This window comes from Grus americana, chromosome 7 (genome assembly GCF_028858705.1).
Source record: "Grus americana isolate bGruAme1 chromosome 7, bGruAme1.mat, whole genome shotgun sequence".
NCBI classification, from domain to species: Eukaryota; Metazoa; Chordata; class Aves; order Gruiformes; family Gruidae; genus Grus; species Grus americana.
This window is the reverse complement of record NC_072858.1, coordinates 37,063,288-37,081,699: the sequence shown is the minus strand read 5'-3', so window position 1 is coordinate 37,081,699 and position 18,412 is coordinate 37,063,288. Positions and strand designations below refer to the sequence as shown.

Here is an 18,412-nt window from a genome sequence, read left to right as displayed (position 1 = left end):
TTTTACCTGGTGGTAAATGGAAAATAAACCATCTTCAGACAGTCTGCTTACTGCTGTTATTTTGTTCTGGGTGTTTAGTCCTTGCTTGGAAGGACTGTTTAGCAGGGATATATGCATATACTTTTTTTTAAAAGCACTTTTTGTAATTTGACATCCTGTGAACTATATTTTGTAAAATGCTGTCTAGTACTATAATAACAAGACCTAGGCACTGCGGGCACCTCCTACCCTATGCAGGATACTTAACTAGGGTATTTTCAGCCATAAGAAAAATAAACTAGTAATTATGAATGCTTTGTTCTGGGGAAGTGGGGACCATTTTCAGTCCCTCCTTCCCAGCTGTGCTCCCTGCTTTTATTCTTGAATGAGACAGAGAAGACAAGGCCAACACATTCTGCTGGGAGGCACCCACGCTGCTTGCAGAGGCTGCCCTCACAGAGCAGCCCTGCATGTGAAAGCAACTCCCCATCCCAGAGACTTTCCTGGAAGAAACTGCCTGCCTGAAGAGCTGTTTCACTATTTAGCCCTGCAAAAGGAAAGCCACCTCAGTAAGAGGGAGCAAGGTAGCCCCTTACAGGGGGCAACTTACAGAGCAACTGCACTACCCTGCATTTTCTGATGATGGCCTCAGCTGGCTTGCATAGCCCCCACTGGCACCGGCAGGGTCGCACAGGCACCGGAGCTAATTAGAGAGCAGGAGCAACAAACATGACACTGCACCATTAAGGAGCAGAAAGAAGCCCCAGAGCCAAAGCCAGGGAATAAGGAGGAAAAACAACTCTCAAGAACATCTTTAAACCCTTACATACAGGAAAGCCATTGTAATACATTAAGTACCTACTGGGCAGATCCCTTCATGATCCCCCAGTGCCCTTTGGGCCTGAGAAGGGCTGCACAAAGTGCCATAGCCAGGCAAGAGCAACCCACCAAAACCAGCACTGGAATGGTACAGCCAAGCCAGAAGCTGGGAGACATCACCAAAGGCAGATATGAAAGGCAAAATGCCCAGCATGTGTCCCCAGGGACCTCAAGGAAGGTGGTCAGCAGCATCTCCCAGCTCTCCTGACCTGATATAGGAAATACCTCCATGCTCCGCAGTCTCTCTGGAAGAGTTCAGCTTCCTTCCCCCTCCAGCACAGACAAAACCCTCACACTCTTTCCCTACACCTGGTGTGGGCAGCTTTTATACTCACTCGGTGCCAATCATCAGAGAGCTGATCAGCTCATTAACAGGACTGGTTACAGTCTGCTAATTAAAACAGAGACCCCTCCATTTTTCCTTCTTGCTGTGAAAGGCAGACTGTGAGGGAGTTACTGAGCAAGGCTGTGGGCAGTTTCTTTATTGCTCTTTCCTCAGAGCATGACAAAAAGCCTCATCCTAAGGACCTTTCAATAAAAAAATTTTAAAAAGTCAGTAAAGCTGAATGTGATGGCTAGGCTGAGGTCAAATGCTTATTCAAATCACCCAGGTGATCACACTTACTGGTTGTCTAATGACCTTCATGGGACATAGATGTAGGTCTCAATATGATCAAAGCAAAAATGGTGGCCACAGAAGAAAACAGCTAAGAGACAATTTATGCTGTGCTGCATATGTCACTGAGTGAGGAGAGGTTAAGTGAACAAGGGGTCTGTATGAAGCCAGCAAGCCTCTTCAGGCCTGAAATGTTCTTCGCTGTCAGCAAAAGCAGTGATATGCTACGCAAAATTGGTCACTACAGCTAAACTATGAATCATAGTATTTGTCCTGGGCTCCTCAAAACAAACGGAAGGTAAAATCCAGCCCAGGTAATTGGATCCAAAGGTGGAAGCATCAATAGCCTTCCAGAGTCTCAAACAATCCTCCATTTCCAAAAGGCATTTCCAAAAGACAACAGATGTATGCACTGTGCATATGTTCAGGGGCTGCTACTGGGTGATGTCTGGCTGCTGATTTAAGGGTACCTCTGCACTTCCCTTTCAAGTCCTCTGAGCAAAGAAGAAAGGAAGTCAAGAGAAAAGTGATCCTGACACTAACAAATGGAAGTCTGTGTGTGAAAGAAGAGGCTGCTATGGGACTGGGGAGGTGCCCCTTTGGAGCTGCAATTTAGTACCCCAAAAAGTGTGACAGGTTTCATCTCCACTCTTTACGAAGTGGGATAAGGGCCCAAGTAGCAAAAGCACGTCTCTGGGGTCAGCCTGAGTCATTGCTCGCTAACGCAGAACAGGGAAGGCTCCCACACGTGGCTGACCTTGAGACACCACTGAAAGACTTAGAGACTTCCCCCTTGGCAGAGCCCAAATCAAGTCACTGTACATGGGTCAAGCAGAGCAGGTGTCTGCTAGCAGTGAAATGTGGGAGTATAAGCAGGGGTGGAACACAGCTTCTCATTCCTTCCAGCCCTTTCTCCCTCCCAGACCATGCTCCAACTTCAGTCCTCCAGTTCAGCTTAGTGGGAGAGCGCTTGGCTGTTGAGACAGCAGCGAACAAACTCCTGGCCCCCAAAATACATTAGATCTGAGTGCAAGTCTGCTTTCATTTACACTGGCACAAACCAAAGGCGATTCCTTTGTGCTTGATGGAATTACACTGATGTGAAGATGAGCACGGAGGAACCTTTGGACTTTATATGCACCCCAGGTTATCGTTTTCTTGTAGGAGGACAATCACTGCTGTTCTATTCAACTCTTAACCCAGAACCTGCGTTCCCAAAGAACATTTCTTTAAACTTGATGTAACACACATCCATGTTAAGTTCTGAAGGGGCCTTTTCTCCCTTCAAATAGCAATCCACTATATAGAAAGTGTATATGCTGCACAATAAATGAGATGCATGCCAGATGCTAAATACTTGAAATGTATGTCTCACTGTTAATGCCTTTCAAAATATTACAGGACGAGTCTTTTCTCCTGATGTTTAAGACGTATGGCATGACTGTCATGAACACTTGCCAATGTTGTAATGTTTTAAGCACGGTCTACATTGAGTAATATACTTTAAATATATGGGTACAGTAAATTTCAGTCAGATAACATCTGGGCACAGACCATATGAGCCTGTAAAAAGTGTCCAGAAACAGACAGAAAAGCCTGGTGCCAAACCTCAGCCTGAGTTGCAGAGTTTGAGTGGATCTGATGCGTCAGCTAACCAGATTTTATGAGGAAACCCCAGCCCAGCCCATCAAATGGAGAGATGTAACAAATCATTAGCAAGCTTCATAGTCAGAGAAATGCCTTTGGTAAGAATCAAATTCCACCAAATGGATAAAGGCTGTTTTTATTGCCTGAGCTCGGGGTGTCTGTCTGTGGTTAATCAGAGCACAGATGCGTACTCCGTTAAATACCCCACAGAGCTGCCTCAGACCCAACTGCCTCTTACAACCCATCAGCCCAAGGAGCAGTTATCTCCCAGATGATCTACAGCGATAGAAAACCGTATTTCTCATGCCTACCTTTATGCCAGCGTCCCCTTTTTCACCCTGTCCGGCGAAGAACAGAGAGAGAGAGGAAACAGAGAGAGGGACAGTGAACATGAAGAGAAGTCAAGCAAGCAGGACAATCGTAACAGCGAGGGCCAAAGAGAAAGTAGTCAATGGAGGGAGTGTGCGATAAATGCAGTTCTAGGCCTCCAAGAGAGAACTGGCTCCTGATAATAACATGGTACCAGCCTGAGCACTGGCCACCCCTCCCTGGGAATGCAAGGCAGTTTAAATCGCTGGAGTGGATGCTGGTGGTCACCCATACTAGTGCTTTCCTACATGTTTAGGGTGTAGACAAACCATCAAACCATTTCATGGACCAGAGTATCCTCATTCTCTCAGACTTAATGCAAAAGCCTCTAAAGGCCGGGTCAGTTTTACTCTTTAAAAGGGGCCTGTGTGTGGCCACACCTGGCCCTGGTTCAGGACAGCGGGGAATCACTCTGGCCAAAAATTGCCCAGGCACTTTACACAGGAGCAAATTTTTCTGTTTACGTGGCTTATACCAGGCTCTAGAGAACTGCTTTCAGCCCCTGACCTTCTCTATTCCTTTAGCATGTCTCTAGGCTTGTCTGCCACTTATCTGCCCTTGGGAGATGGCCCCAATGACTCTGTGTTTAAGGGTTACCTTGGGGCCAGGAGCTCCAGGGAGGCCATGAGCACCGGGCAGGCCTGACTCACCCACCTCACCCTGAGGAAGAGAAAAAAGAAAATGGAGGAAGAAGCAAACAGAGTGAGCTGCAAGAAAAGGAGCCTGTGGGTTGCCTGAAAGGTCAGCAAAGGTGTGAGAGGGATGTCCAGCACAGAGGTGCCCACCACATACCAGCCTACTATCTGGGGCTCTCGAGGAGAGGAGCAGCATTCTGCATCAAGATAGATATCTGGGGTGCGAAATGTATGGATTGAAGGGAGTGGTCCCACAATCCTGTATCATATCAGAGCTAACAACTTTGCTCAACTCTTTGCCCTCTTTTCCCTTTCCCCTGACCCACTCACCAGGGAGGATTTTCTCCCCTACTTTCATCCATTCCTTCCACCTTTCCCAGAGAAAGGTCACAACCTCAGACTCATTCCTCCAAGATCAGCGCAGGCTCTTTGCTTGGTAAGTAAATTAGCCAGACAAGTTGTTTCATGTAAGAGGAGCTTGTAGGAGAGGCCCTCACTGCAAGGTCGTTGCAGGGACCCCCTCACTGCTCCTGTGTGCTGACAGCCTCCCGCCCAGCGCACGCAGAACAGGATGGGTTCTTAATGGAAAAACCGACGGTTCACTGGAAGAAGAGGCAATAAATTGCGTCTGTCGCCGGGAGTGGGCTGTGGTCCATGGGGGCTATAATTTCCACTTCCTGACATAACAAAAACTTCTCAGTTTATACAGAACTAATTAAAAAGCTCTCAGGTCTTGCCATTTTGCTCACAGAGCACCCATAAAGTAACATGGAGATAACGCGGGACACAGGATTCCTGCCTGCTGGGAACATTCGCCTTCCCCTTCTGCAGCTGACATCCCTTTAGCAGTATCTCTTCATTCCCTCTCCCCTCTTTGATCTTCCTTTGTGTCTTTCCCCCCTCTCTCTTTCTGTCTCTTCATTACATCCTCTGGGCTTGACAACCCTGCCATTAATTAGCTGCTGCTGAAGACATTTGGGCGTTGCCAGCTTCTGCCTTTTAACCTGGAGCAGGATCCACTCTTCCCTGCTTTATTCCAGGGAGCAATACCTACCCAGGGATTTGGCCCTTTCCAGCCTTCTGTTGAGGTCTGGATGCACAAGAGGTGTATTTCAGCCTGGAAGTGGGTGTAGGGAGGCACACAGAGAGGGAGATGTCTGTACCATAGCTACTGAACAGTTAAAGCTATCTCTGGGTCCAGCCTCTCCTTACGTGGGTGCCAGCAGGGGATCTGTGAGCCTGTCTGTCGAAGCCCCGAGTCCAGCAGGAGCAGAGCTCAGCAGAGGGCTCCAGAGGAGACCACAGGTTCGCAGCCATGATCCCACAAGGTATCAGTGCAGCTTAATTCATTTAACAATATTGGAACTCCCCTTCTTACCTTTCTGCCAGGGTATCCCTGAATCCCAGGGTCTCCCTGCAAAAGGCAAAAAAGACAAAAGAGAATGAGGCTTGGCCTGAGAAGGACAAATCCCTGCCCTTTTCCCTGGGGAGATGCTGGGATGAAAGGGCACTCACTCCATGGGGAAAATTCACCTTTTTCTCAGCACGACTCCACTGAGTCCCTGACCCCTTCAGACCCATGGGTCACTGTTACCTGCACTGGACCGAGCCCTAGCAGGAAAGGTGCAATAAGCACTGGCAGCTGAATAACTCGTGCCAGCTCTGTGCCCCAGCTCCTCACCCTGGCTAAATATCTCAAAATCAAAGGGGGGTGGGTGGCTGCAGCTGAAAAACAACAACAACAACTCCCCCACTCGCATTTTGGCAAGTGAATAAATGGGAAACTGTGGTGGAGTTAACAATAGCATTGCAAAATCAGTTCCTGAAGCACTGGTAAACGCTTTGAGAGTGGAAGAAGCCAATAAAGCTGTGTGTGGCAAAGAATTTTGCAAGAGGGGCTGACGAGGCGTGCCTTGCTCAGTCAAGATGCAACTCAGACGTGTCGCCTGGACAAAACCCATGAGTCAGCACACAGGCCGGACCCCAAAAGCAATAGTGAGCTGGCTTAGAAATCTTTTTCAGCTATTTGATGTAACCTGCTTTCCTCCACCCATTAAACTGTACGTGTCTCTCCTTGCCAGGAGCATCCACCTGTCTGTTTACCACCTTGCTCCCCTTAAGTGAGGCCAGACATCTCACCTTTGGTCCAGGAGGCCCAGGTAAGCCCTGTAGATAAAAGCAGATAGATAAAAAATTGTAAGCTCAAACATCCCTGATCTATTCTTTATGTAGATGAATACTATCCTAACCCACACTCCCAAATAAATCCATGCCCATAGCGTTCCATCCCCCCAGGCCTGGTCTCGCTGAATCTAAAGACCAAAAAGCTGCTTTGCTTTATGCATTCTGCTCCAGAATTCTCTGGCTTTGCTTGGAAAACTTGTTCCCAGCCCACTGTGCAGCTCTGGAGTAAATCAGGCGTTTGCAGCTTCCTCTGACAAACTAAATAGAGAGAATATATTAACAAACAAACCACTTGTGTTTTTAAATGAGAAATAACCAAACAATTTACCTGATATGAACCATGAAGTAAACCGGATACGTGTGTATGTAAATTTAAATAAACAAAATATCCATACAGGAGCTGCCTTGCTGGCAGACAAAAAGGAGAAAACTACTCTAGTTTACACTCCAATGCCTGTACTACCCTTGGTATTGCCTGCTTATGACAATTCAAATGTTTAACCATCACATCTTTGGGTCCTTAGAGCTCAAAGACAGATGAGAATGCTTACAGGACACCCGACCCTTCTATCCTGCGTGGAGAGGCACTTTTGCCTCAGGGGACAGGACGTGCTTATCCTGCTAGCAGTCCTTGAAAACTTTCGGAGATGGAAACTCCATTCACGCAGCGGTCACTGCAGGGCCAGCGTGCCCTGTTTCTCCCCACAGCTCCTAGGAATGGAGCTGGTTTCTGGTACCCACCTTTCCATCTCTGCCAGGCTTCCCAGGTTCTCCTGCTCTGCCCTGTTGCAAAAGAGAGGTACATTAGCAGGATTTTCTGCCCTGTCCCCTGCCATTTAGCAATGGTGTTATTTTAAATGGTGCTTCTGGTTTTGCCCTCCTTGGCTGCTTGCTACCAGCCTGAGAACAGGATGGAGGCAGGACTTCAAAGGGGTGGCAGGGATTCTTATCAGTCAGGTTTCTGCTGTGAACAGGATAATTACACCCCACATGTTACTTCCTCCCTGTGACCATCTGCAGAGGCTGAGGAGGAGGAAACTGGCCTGGTGACACCCCCTCACACGTGTGTATCCAGATAGCAACTGTGCAGGGCACACACCTCCGCCTTCCCTCCCGCTCCCCCTTCTTCACGGGAACTTCTTCCTCCCCACGCATCCGTGCCCTCTGCAAATCTCCTGTCTGTGGCTATCTTGGCTTCAGAAGAGGCAATAAAGGCCAGAGGAAATTGCCTGCGCCCCAGGGAAAGAGGAAGCAGAAGACTTTTTTGTAATTGGACTTACAGGCGGCCCAATTGGCCCAGGCTGTCCTGGGGTTCCTTCGGGTCCAGGTGGTCCAGTGGGCCCTGGTGGGCCAGGGGGCCCTGGGGGACCTTGGATTCCTGCTTGTCCTTGTTCACCCTGAGGTTCATTAAAATAAGGGGTTATCAGCAGGCAGAGCAAACCCTTCACACCACCACCCCAAGGGCCCAAGGCAGGTCAGCCTGGCTGAAGCAGAAGAGGTAGAAGCAAGTCCCAGGTTAGTGCCAGGAGAGGTTTCAAAGAGTAAGGCAGAGCCCCTCTGAGGAGGGCTGGGCTGCCTGGGTGGCAGGAGCCAGGACTCTACAGTTTGCAAAGACATCTGAGGCCACCTTGTCAGAGTTCTCTTTAAAAAGGATCTACAGATGACTAAGCAGCCCAAAGAGAACTTCTTCTTCATGAGTCAAGTACAATTTATATGTCAAGACCCAACATCTCTTGAGCTTCTCAGGAGGCTTTCCAAAGCACTTGACAGTCATATGTGGAGCAAAGCCTCCCATGACCACACTGGCACTTCCAGGCAGAACCACAGTGTCTTACCTCAGCCTAGTTTTTTTTTTTCCCTGTGCTATATTTGTTGGACAACACTCTCTCTGTTTTCCCAAGGACCAAAAGTAGAAACGCCACAAAACCAAAAGAAAATAACATGATCATCATGGCATTTCTGGAGCCCGCCCAAAACAGGCCTACATACGCCAGGAAGAGCCTGTTTTTGTAAGATTTAACAAGCTAGTGCGTGCAGAGCCACCTGCCATTTTAAGCTCTCTGAAATGAAGCCGTTTCAGCCGGTTCCTCCCCAGGCCCCTCAGTAGCCATTCGGCGGCTGCGGCTCATGCCTCAGCAATGTCATCTGGCCCAAAGGACCTGGTCTTGGGACCAAGCGGCGCTGAGGAGACAGTGGGTTGGAAGCGCCACGTTTGAATACCAGACTGCTGATCTATAATTGATGAATCCAGCAAACTCCTAAGGCCCCATGGCACCCACGCTAAGCTGTTAGCCTCACAGGCTCCCCTCCCATTCCCTCTCCCTAGATAAAATATCACGACAACCTAGTGCCAGTGACCCGATTTAAACGTGAAAAACTCTTCCTGGTGGATCCACAGGAAGCTAGAAATCAAACACGGTCATTTCGCAATTATGAATCAGTGGGCGTGCAGTTGGATCTCTGCTGCGTTTATCCTCTCTACAGCCCTATACGCTGCTGCTGGGTAAAACTAAGTCCGATCTCACACACTCGCGTGTGCAGGGAAACGCATGAAATCTGTCCTCTGCCTGTGTTCCTACCAAGCGTGCTGTTTATCCTGGCTGCCTTTAGTAAAACATGCAGATACAGGGATGTTTGCTTTATTTAGAATGATAAACAAAAGTAATAAGCTGCAAATTTCATCACTTCTGCCATGAGCTCTATTTAAAAGAAAATTTCCAACAGGCAGGCCAGGCTCACGGGAAGCTCAGTTATGTGTGGAGCAACAGCCTTTCTCCTCAAGAGAGCTGCTGCCTCACTGCCCAACCCACAGCCCATGCCAGGAAGGAAGCCTGCTGGGCCAGGCAGAGAAGGTGCCTTCTCTTTTCCTCATTTTGTAAGTGGATCCTGGCTCACCCTGTGGCCCATGCAAGGGGGGACAGGATCCTTCCTGAGCTTCCCTATCCTCCATGCTCAGTGCTATTCAACAGTCCTGTAAACGGTCTCATAGCTTTTAAATTTGGGAGGCAATGTGGGTACAATGAAGACAAGAGGTTTGGAGGACACTGGAGTATATTTCTAGATTTCCTCTTGCCCTCTCGGCCCAGCTTCAGAGACTTCCCTCCCATTGCATCATGGGTGCACGAAAGGGTGCGTACATCTTACAACACCCCACCATGAGTGCACCATGGGAAGACAAAGGTGGCTTTGCCTGTCTCCCTTTGGCTCTCCCTCCTCTATTCCCACTTCGGCCACTCTCTGTCAGCCCAGTCCATGCTCCAGTCATTTTCATCAGATGTCATTCTATATTTTTAGCCATTGACTGGAGCTATTTTTCAGTTCTTTTAAACACCAGTTACCCACCCTGATTGTCCCCCAGCAATGCAATGCTTGGTCAACATCCTAACACAGGTCTCCGCTCCACCCATGGTTCTGCTAAGCCCAAGCCCTTGGGCAAAGCACTCTTGCTGATGTGCTCAGAGGCAGCAGCAGGATTTTCCTCCCTCAGGTGCTGGTGCTAACATTTATTTCTCAGCCTCACATTTTTTCTTAGCATTGATACATTGGGCTGTTGGAATTGCCTGGTGCTGGCAGATCTGTAGGAGTGGATTACACTTTGTTGCACTTAGAGAATGAATACAGCAACAGCAAAAACAATCATGGCAAAATTGTCCGGTGAAGTTAGCCTCTGGGGACAGAGGGAATTTGCAGCCCTGGCTGACGACAGGACGTGGGGCAACTATTCAAGTTTCCCACTTCATCCTGGATATGCACTTCAGCTTTCAAAGCCTTCCCAAGAGGTCAGTCCTTGGCCTGGCTCTCCAGACTGTCATTTTGAAGGGCAACCAGCGCAAGCCGTGGGGCTTTGTGTGGTGCGAACGCTCAATCAATAGAAAATGAATTGAGACCACGGGCTCAAGTGATAAGGTCAGGGTTTTGCCAGCACCAGGCAAAAACCTGGCACCTCGTAGTAAAGGCCTGTATTGCAGACTGCAGTTTCCTGCTAGCATCGGACTGTCTAGACAGGCAGCGGGGTGACAAAACCCAGCCACTTAATAGGGGGTGCCCAGCACACTTCAGCAGGGTAATCACAGCGGTTTGTACACACGGGAAAGTTAATCCCAACTGATGGAACGAGGGAGCTTAAAGTGGGCTCATCAAAAGCCACATGAACTCTGACTATGGACACTCTTATTCACTATTCATATGTCCATAATTCGTTTTATGAATTCATTCCCAAAATAAACTGAACTAAACATGAATTATGGCCCTGGAAACCAAAATAAATGTGTTTACACAAAGATTTAATGCAATTTAATGAAACCATTATAAGAGCTTATTTAAACACATTTTCCCAAGTGTCTCAGACTAGACTAGCCCTTAGAAGAAGTGCTTGCCTATTCATTCATCTCTGTTAAATTTCACAGACATTAGCTGCATTTCAGCAAGTTTCTAACCTCTTCTGGAGATTGAATATGCAGGAACTGACTCCTTAAGGTAGGAGACTGCTTGTCAACAGTCCCAAGAACAGTTTCATGGCCCATTTCTTTTAGTTTAAAAAACTGGCTTCACTGCATTTCTTTTTAACCACATTATCACATCAAAGATTTCCTCCACTTCAAAGAAAGTCCCTCAGCTCTGCCCAAACCTCTTGGAAACCCCTCTGTAGGGGAAGAAAGACAGGTAGCAAGCTGATTAATTGCAGGCATTGGGGTAGGCTTAGAAACAGGCAACAAGGAGGAGAAGTCTACCTGGAAAGTGCGTCTCTTTATGACCGGAGGTGGAGCCAGCCGCACTGAATTGAGGAGAGGCAACAGCTGAAGAAGATCAAACCAGAAGGTCGCGGGGCAAAGGAGGCCATTAGGGCACCGAGAGTCAGAGAGCAGCCAGGGGAGAGAACAGAGAAGAGGGGAACAGAGAAATTGCCATGAAAATAAACCCTCACGTGAGACCTGCGCACAGAGGACACGTGGCACGGGTACCTGCCAGCAGACCTCTGAGCTCCTCCACACCATGTGTTGCTCACAGGGGGACTTGCCATGTGCCAGCCCTGGCAGGTGCAGGGTGGCCACTCACCAACCTGGTGCTCCCACTGCCCAGAGCTTTTACTGCTTTCTCTACTTGGAAATAAAACTTACCCAGGGGATTTTTTGACTCAGCTCCACTGCTCTCCTCAGGCAGTATTGCAAGACATCCCCCCCACTGGCTCTGCTAAGCTCTCTGGTGACAGGACTGTCTCTCTCTATTTCTCATCATCAGATTTGAGGTAACTACCAAAATGCCAATTTTCTCCAAGTTTTCCAAGTATGGTTTGCTATTTCTTTCCATCTTCCCTTACAAGAAACACTGTATCTCTGGGCCTCACCCTTCCTCAGCATGTGCAAGGGAGCGGGGAGAGGCTCGCTGGGGTCAGCAGCAGCAAACAGGTCCTGGTGCGGTTCATTTAGCTGAGCAGACACAGCCACCACGGCCAAGGGAGAAGACTAGACCTTGGTGCCTCTGAGCCTTGAGCAAGGTATTTGGAGCCTTGGGAGCCTGTGCTTTGCTTTTCCTCCTTTAACAGTAACATCAGCCTCTGACTGCTCATAGCCAGGAATGCTGCCTTAGGGCACAAAGCTGACCCGGACACACAGAAATCAAATGCACTAAAGCTCAGGAGCATTTGTTCATCCTGCTGTATCCAGTTTCCACTTGCATGCATGCTGCTGTCAGCCTGGCACCCACCGTGCCGGCTCCAGGCCCAGGAATGCTCCTCTGGCCTGATCCGCTTTCCTGTTCCTATCAGTTTTCCATTGAAGCTGCTCTTGATTTACACAAGGAGAAGAGAAAGAAGCTTTCTGTGCTCAGGCTCAAAAACATGCCCCTGTGTGCAACATTCCCCTGTGTGAGCTCAGATCTGAGAGGTGTGCCCACAGGTCTCCCACCACAGTAACCGTATGCATCCAAGCAGCGCACTTTAATTCCTTTAAACATCATTCTTCATGTTTGCAGTAAAAGAGAGGATCCAGTCCTGTTGCAAAGTGAAGTGGCAACCCAATATTGCAGCATCACTGCCCTGTGATCGGGGGGTTGTGTTCAAATGCACTTATCCAGAAAGCCACAAGCTATCACAACAAAAGCAGTGCTGCTGGAAAATCAGCAGGGCTGATTCTACCTGGAGGAAATCCTTCTCTTTCTAAAAGACAGTGCAGGAGGCCCCAGGAGAGTGTTCAGGACCTCACCGATCTTCTCAAGGGGGATGTTGCTGTAAATCCCCACACCCCCATGCTAGGTGTGCCTAGCGTCTCTGTACAAGTGACCCAGACCTAGCTGAGCTGTCTTCACATGGCTCCTCAAGTGCTGAAGTCTATCTGAAATATTATGCAGCCTACAGGAAGGCAGAGGAAGGATGCAGGAAAGGATAAGGAGGGGAAATGGAGGGAAGCAGTCCTGAAAACAGAGGAGAGACAAGACCCAGCAATGGATTCAGGTGCAAGTGGGAGAGTTTAGAGAAGAAACCTGAAGCTTCTTGCACCCAGCTCCTGCCCTGCCTCCTCTGTGTCCCAATGGCAAGGTTTTTTTCAGAAGGCAGCATGCAATATTGGATCCGCATCCTTGTGCCTTTGCATCAGAACTGGGTCCCATCAGACCGTTACCCACAAACCTTTAGCGTAAGGATCTGGTTAGAGCGCAGGGCTGCAAGGGTGGTACTTAGGTATTCCTAGGGGACAACGAAGACACAGGACACAAACGGGGTCAGTCAGACACACGGCATCTCTGAGAGCAGACGGAGCATGGCTGGTCCCACTCTTCCCTGAGCTGCACGCCCTTCCCCAGGGCAGCACTTTGGAGCAGCTCAAACAGCCAGCACACACCAAACAGGTTGCCCCATGCCTGGCCATGTCCCTCACAGCAGTGCAGGCCATACAGACTCAGTACAGGAAAAAAAATGGGAAACTACAACATGAGCCAAGGCATACATCCTAACCTTACGTTTCCTTCCTAAGAAAACAAAGACGAAACAAAACTGAAACAACATCCCTGGTTTTTCAGGATGCTGGTTTTCATTTCCGTGCCCAGAACATCTGACAAAGGACCTTGTCAACCAGTAAAGCAAGAATAAATTGCAATTCAAATGCATAGCATTTTTACAACAAAGCTCATCCTAATTTTCATTTTGGGAGGAAGAGAGGGAACCGCACCTCTGTTGGCTGATTTCCATCTGTGACCAGACCCTTCGGACAGCCCACCCTTGAGCTGATCTGAGGACAGTCACCCTTCCCATCAGCACGTCTTTGCCTTGGAATGACTCACAGGCTTTTTAAAATATTGAGCTTGCTGCCTCATGAGACCAGAAGCACCTCTAGGAAACATCGCCAGGCTTTGCTGGGATGTGAGACTTTGCACTAGCCCTTTCCTCGCTGTCACAGCCCCGCGACGTGTCACCCCAGGGTACCTACAACCCCGACCCACCAAACCAGTGGGCCTTTGCCCCCAGGACTGAACCCAGGCTACTCCCAGTGATGCACAATCTGCATCTCTGTTTCCCAGTGTTGCTGCGGGTCCTGCTGCTGCTTTTCACCTTGAGCACAGAGAACAGTCGGAGCCAAGGGCTGTAACAGGAACCCAGGACACCTCTCGGGTGAACACTGTTGTTAGCTTCTTTTTAACATAACAATCTAGTGAGCCGGCTCGCCTAAATAAACACAGCTGACTGGCTATTATTGTACCAGACTGGCACATACCGATGGCCCCCATTCTCCCTCCCTGCCAGCCAAGCTCTCTCCCCTGCCTCTGCCGCACAGAGCATCCAGGGCCCTGCTCCCTCGAGGCCAAGGACCCAGCTAATTGTCCAGAGGCCCGTCAAAAATAAACAGAAAGCCCTTAAGCCTGTCTCCCTGTACACCCAGATTATAAATTCCAGCCACTTCATATGATGTCGTTCCAACGCATTTCCAGTGGATTTTCAGCACTCCAGTTGTTTTTAGAGCCGGTTAAATTTTTCCCCTCTAATCCTCTCAAACCCCATGATGTACTCTCTCCTCTCTTGGCTGCAGTACATGCCAGCCAGGCCAGGACAAAGAGGCAAATGGAGCAACATCCTGGCTTTCATTAAACAGATGCTGCTATCCACCCTCCCTCTCCGCCTCTTCTTTTCAGGCGGAAAGCCCACCAGGCTGGGGGACTGGCATGGGGACCAGCTCACCAGGGACCAGCCAGAGCACCGTGGCCAGGGGTGGTCAGGGTGACTTTCGGGCAGCGAACACAACCCTTCCTCTTGTCTCTATGAAAAGTTGAGGCCAGCATGAGGGAGAAGAAAAAGGGAGGAATGGTGATAGGGTTTCCCCAAGGCCTGCAAACCCCACACTGTTCCTGGCCATGCAACCGCAGCAGAGGCTGTGGAAGCAGGACGGAGCTGATGCAGCAGCACAAGGTGTGAGTAGGTGATCTCTACTCCTCCAGAAACCCCAGGTTTCATTGGGTTCGGGGGTGAGGACACGAACCTTCCCTGTTCCAACACAGAGTATGGGAGGGTCTCCAGGAAGCAGCAATGACAACATTTAGCTGGGGTCAGCCCCGGTGGGCAGGAACAGACCGGAGAACCAACATCCCTCCTGGAAAACCTTATCTGCTGCTTTTCTGTGAAATACATCAATCAGCTGAGCACTGCCCTCGGGGCCCCGATGATGCATCTTGTTAATGAAACAATCTATATCTCCAACAAAAAGCCATTCAAATGAAGGAGGATTAACATGCAGGAAGGCACGGGACAGACGATAATAACGCTAATGACTTACCCTGTGTGGGTACTCTGCACACTGACCCTGTGAAAGAAGGGGATTAAACGGAAAAAGTTTAAACCACGAACAGAGAGGACCAAAACAGACACAAAGGGTCAAATCCAGATGGTGTAAATCATTGTGACCCTATTGAATTCAATGCAGCTATGCCAATTCATACCCGACAAGCATCCTGCCTCCTGTCCCCTATCCCCAGAGCCCTTTGCTCTTGCTCTATTTCTCAGCTGCTCAAAGTCAGACCGAGCAGCACCAAGCCCATCAAGTTCCTTCCTTGCTCACCTTTTACATTTAATTTTCAACACATTTCCCATAAAAATTACCTTTTCTCCTTTTTGTCCTGGGGGTCCCTATAAAAGAAAAGTGATAAAAAAAGCCCTCAGTAAATGAAAGAGTTCAGTGCAGGCAAGGGGAGACGAATTAGAAGGAGGTACAATTGCAAGAGATGGGATACTTACAGGTTGTCCCCTGGGACCTGCAGCACCCTTTAAAGAAACACATTGTCATGAATGTGAGATGGATTCCCATTTACAGTGACAAGACGACAAAAACTCTCAGCATATGGGGTAGGTGGAAACTCAGTTTTTAAAACAATTGTGGAGACAAGTTCCCAAGAGAGATCTGGGTTCCCTTTGTTACTCTGGGGGAGTGAAAATGCACATATGTTCTGGCTGCACCACGGGGGGGGAATTATTAAAAGGAGAGGGGAAAAATCATCAGGAAAACACACCCTTATTGTCCCCAGGACCTCAGTTGACAGCGCGTCTCCTCGGCCGACGCACTGGGATCAAACCAGAAGCAGCCAGGGCTGAAGCGTGAGCTGCAACTGCCTGAGCCAGGGTTGCGCAACAGGGGGATGTCAGCTCACCCCTCCGTCGAGGAGCTGGGAAGGGGGATCTCCAACATGTGCTTGCCAGAGGGTTGTACTGACACTCAGGCTCAAGAAACAGAATTAGCAGAAGAAAACACTCAGCATTTCAGTGAGTGAAGGTGACTACAGAGCTGATAGCTTGGCATACTCATGTTTGGAGATTTCATCATCAGAGATGTCAAGAGGAACAAGACCACATTTGGGTTTCCATCAAGTGTGGCCTAAGTTTATCATTTTCAACCAAAAGCATTTTAGTACGATGCACATAGGAAACAGAGCTTCAAGAGGGGAAAGACAGATATTTAATATAAAAAATATGCTTTTTGTTGTTGTTAGATAAGTTGAAAGCTGCCAGATGGGTTTTCAGAAATCTTTCCATCAACTTTTACTTCTGCTATGAGGCCAACCACGAAAAATGTCAGCTCCCAGAGTATATTTAAAGAACATAATTGCTAACTGCAAGGAAAACATATCCCATGTATAACTAAACTAGAGAGTTGCTGTTGTGACATGATGAATCTGATAGCCATAATGTAAAAATTACAGATGTACATCCCAGCATTGCTATTATGAAGTTACAGAATTAGGGACGCAGCTAGATGAACTAAGATCGCTACCCTGCCTATAAGCTCATTTCCAGCTGAGAGGCAACGTCATTTCAAACCAACCCATCACCCACAAACATATATATTTTTTTACCATGTCCCCCTTCTGTCCAGGATGACCCTGCAAAAGAAAGAAAACATGCATCAGCTTCAGTCACTGCAGTCCCTAGAAGATGTTGGCTTAACCGACTTACCCTTGGACTTGGGAGGTGCCCACACTTACTATACCTTGTCAAGGGAGGTGCAATGCCATGCATGTGGAGCTTTGCTCACACACCTAACAGGACACCACTCCCTGCTACCCAAAACGCTGAGAACAAAGCTCTGGAGGATGAATACGGGGCACAAGAGCTCTGTAGGGCATGGCTGGGACATGGTTAATCCCCCTTCAGGCTGGCAGAGCAGCTTCAGCTGAGTGCAGCGCGCTGTGCCTTGCTGGGGCTCATGCGTGCGTCCCCAGAGCAGTACAAGAGAGACAATGCTGGGTCTCTCTTGAGGGTGATGTGCCTCAAGACAAAAACAGGGTCCTGCTGTAGGAAATTAGGTGCCAGAGGTATGTGCTACCAGCTCCTTCTCCATTACAGTATGGCTAGAGGAAGCATGGTGGAGAACTTGGCTAAGGGACTGCCTGGAGCTATGGGTTTCATGTTAGTTGGGTTCATAGGGAAGTAGCTATATTTGTGCCTAGGTCTCTGAAGGATGGGAGGAACTTAGGTCTCTCTCTACTACAGAGCTGATTACAAGGAGGCTCTAAGTTCAGCATAGAGGTCTTTAGGATCCTTTCCTCTTCTGCTACAACTCTTTGCAGCATAGCAGCGAAGAGAAAGAAGCTGTAGGGTCGACTTCAAATGCGGCTGTTGGCTAAGGCAGAGGGCTGGTGCCTAGGGGCTTGCTCTGCCTGTCTGATTCGGGGTGGGAGTGCCTGCTGAGGCTTTCTGTGCAGCAGCCAGGCTGTTGCACTTGTGAAGTGCTATTTTATAGATTTGCCTAGAAAGGAAGCAGCCACACTCTGCCTTCCCTAATCTCCTGACTCCTGCATCTCCCCCAAGGCATCTGTGGTATCCTTCTGCCTGCCAACCTTCTAATTTTCTTTTAATCCATGCATGTGCATGACATTGCAAAATAATCTTTTTAAAAACTTACTCTATAACACGCAGGCTGGCAAGACAGTGGGACCTAGCAGGAGGCAGGGCAGAAAGCCTTGAGAGAAGCTGTTTGCTTACCGGTTTGCCGTCCAAGCCAATAGGGCCCTGAAATTAAAAAGAAAAAAAAAAGAGAAAAAGAAAAAAAAAAGAAAAAAGGAAAAAAAGAAAAAAGAAAAAAAGAAAAAAGAAAAAAAGAAAAAGGAGAAATGGTGACAAATGCTTTCACTGGGGTATCTGTCCACCTGCCCCAACAAGCACTATGTGTCACAAGATTGCACAGACTGAGGAAAGGACGCAGAGGTGAGGTGACTCTCTCTGCCCTCCCGCCAAGATCTGGCAGGTCCCTGGCTCACTGGGTACCAGCCCAGCTTCCCAATTGCTTCTGCAGAGACCTGCTCACTGTCAGCCCATTTCAGCAGCAATGCTGGACACAAGAAGGGAAGGGAAGGGAGGAGGGATTCGCGGGCAACTTGCAAAAAACCCTCAGCATTTCAAATTTTGCAGCATCCTGTAAAACTAGTGGAAAATCAGCAGTTTTCTCAAGACTTTGATTTAAAAAGGCACCCACCTTTGGGGGAAGAGGAATTTTTGCAAATGATAGAATAATAAAAGCATCCCAGGGAAGAGGTGACATACATCTCGGCAGCATTTTGAAGGTACTATTTGATGAGAAACAGGCTCCGCAGAGCGCTGTCCCACCCGGCACTTTCTCATGAGCTGGGCTGA

At 48.6% G+C, this 18,412-nt stretch overlaps 1 protein-coding gene across 1 annotated transcript in view; it reads right to left on the bottom strand.

The window, feature by feature from the left end:
- Nucleotides 1–18,412, bottom strand: part of LOC129208498 (collagen alpha-1(XIII) chain-like) — a 60,707-nt gene that overhangs the window by 32,415 nt on the left and 9,880 nt on the right. Inside the window, exons 6-18 of the mRNA XM_054831240.1 lie at nucleotides 17,765–17,791; nucleotides 16,636–16,662; nucleotides 15,524–15,550; nucleotides 15,389–15,415; nucleotides 15,066–15,092; nucleotides 12,932–12,988; nucleotides 11,040–11,105; nucleotides 7,590–7,706; nucleotides 7,051–7,092; nucleotides 6,265–6,291; nucleotides 5,504–5,539; nucleotides 4,088–4,150; nucleotides 3,433–3,459 (exon numbers count right to left, since the gene is read on the bottom strand). Of these exons, the coding sequence (XP_054687215.1) occupies nucleotides 3,433–3,459; nucleotides 4,088–4,150; nucleotides 5,504–5,539; nucleotides 6,265–6,291; nucleotides 7,051–7,092; nucleotides 7,590–7,706; nucleotides 11,040–11,105; nucleotides 12,932–12,988; nucleotides 15,066–15,092; nucleotides 15,389–15,415; nucleotides 15,524–15,550; nucleotides 16,636–16,662; nucleotides 17,765–17,791 (570 nt within the window). The remainder of the gene's footprint in view (nucleotides 1–3,432; nucleotides 3,460–4,087; nucleotides 4,151–5,503; nucleotides 5,540–6,264; nucleotides 6,292–7,050; nucleotides 7,093–7,589; nucleotides 7,707–11,039; nucleotides 11,106–12,931; nucleotides 12,989–15,065; nucleotides 15,093–15,388; nucleotides 15,416–15,523; nucleotides 15,551–16,635; nucleotides 16,663–17,764; nucleotides 17,792–18,412) is intronic.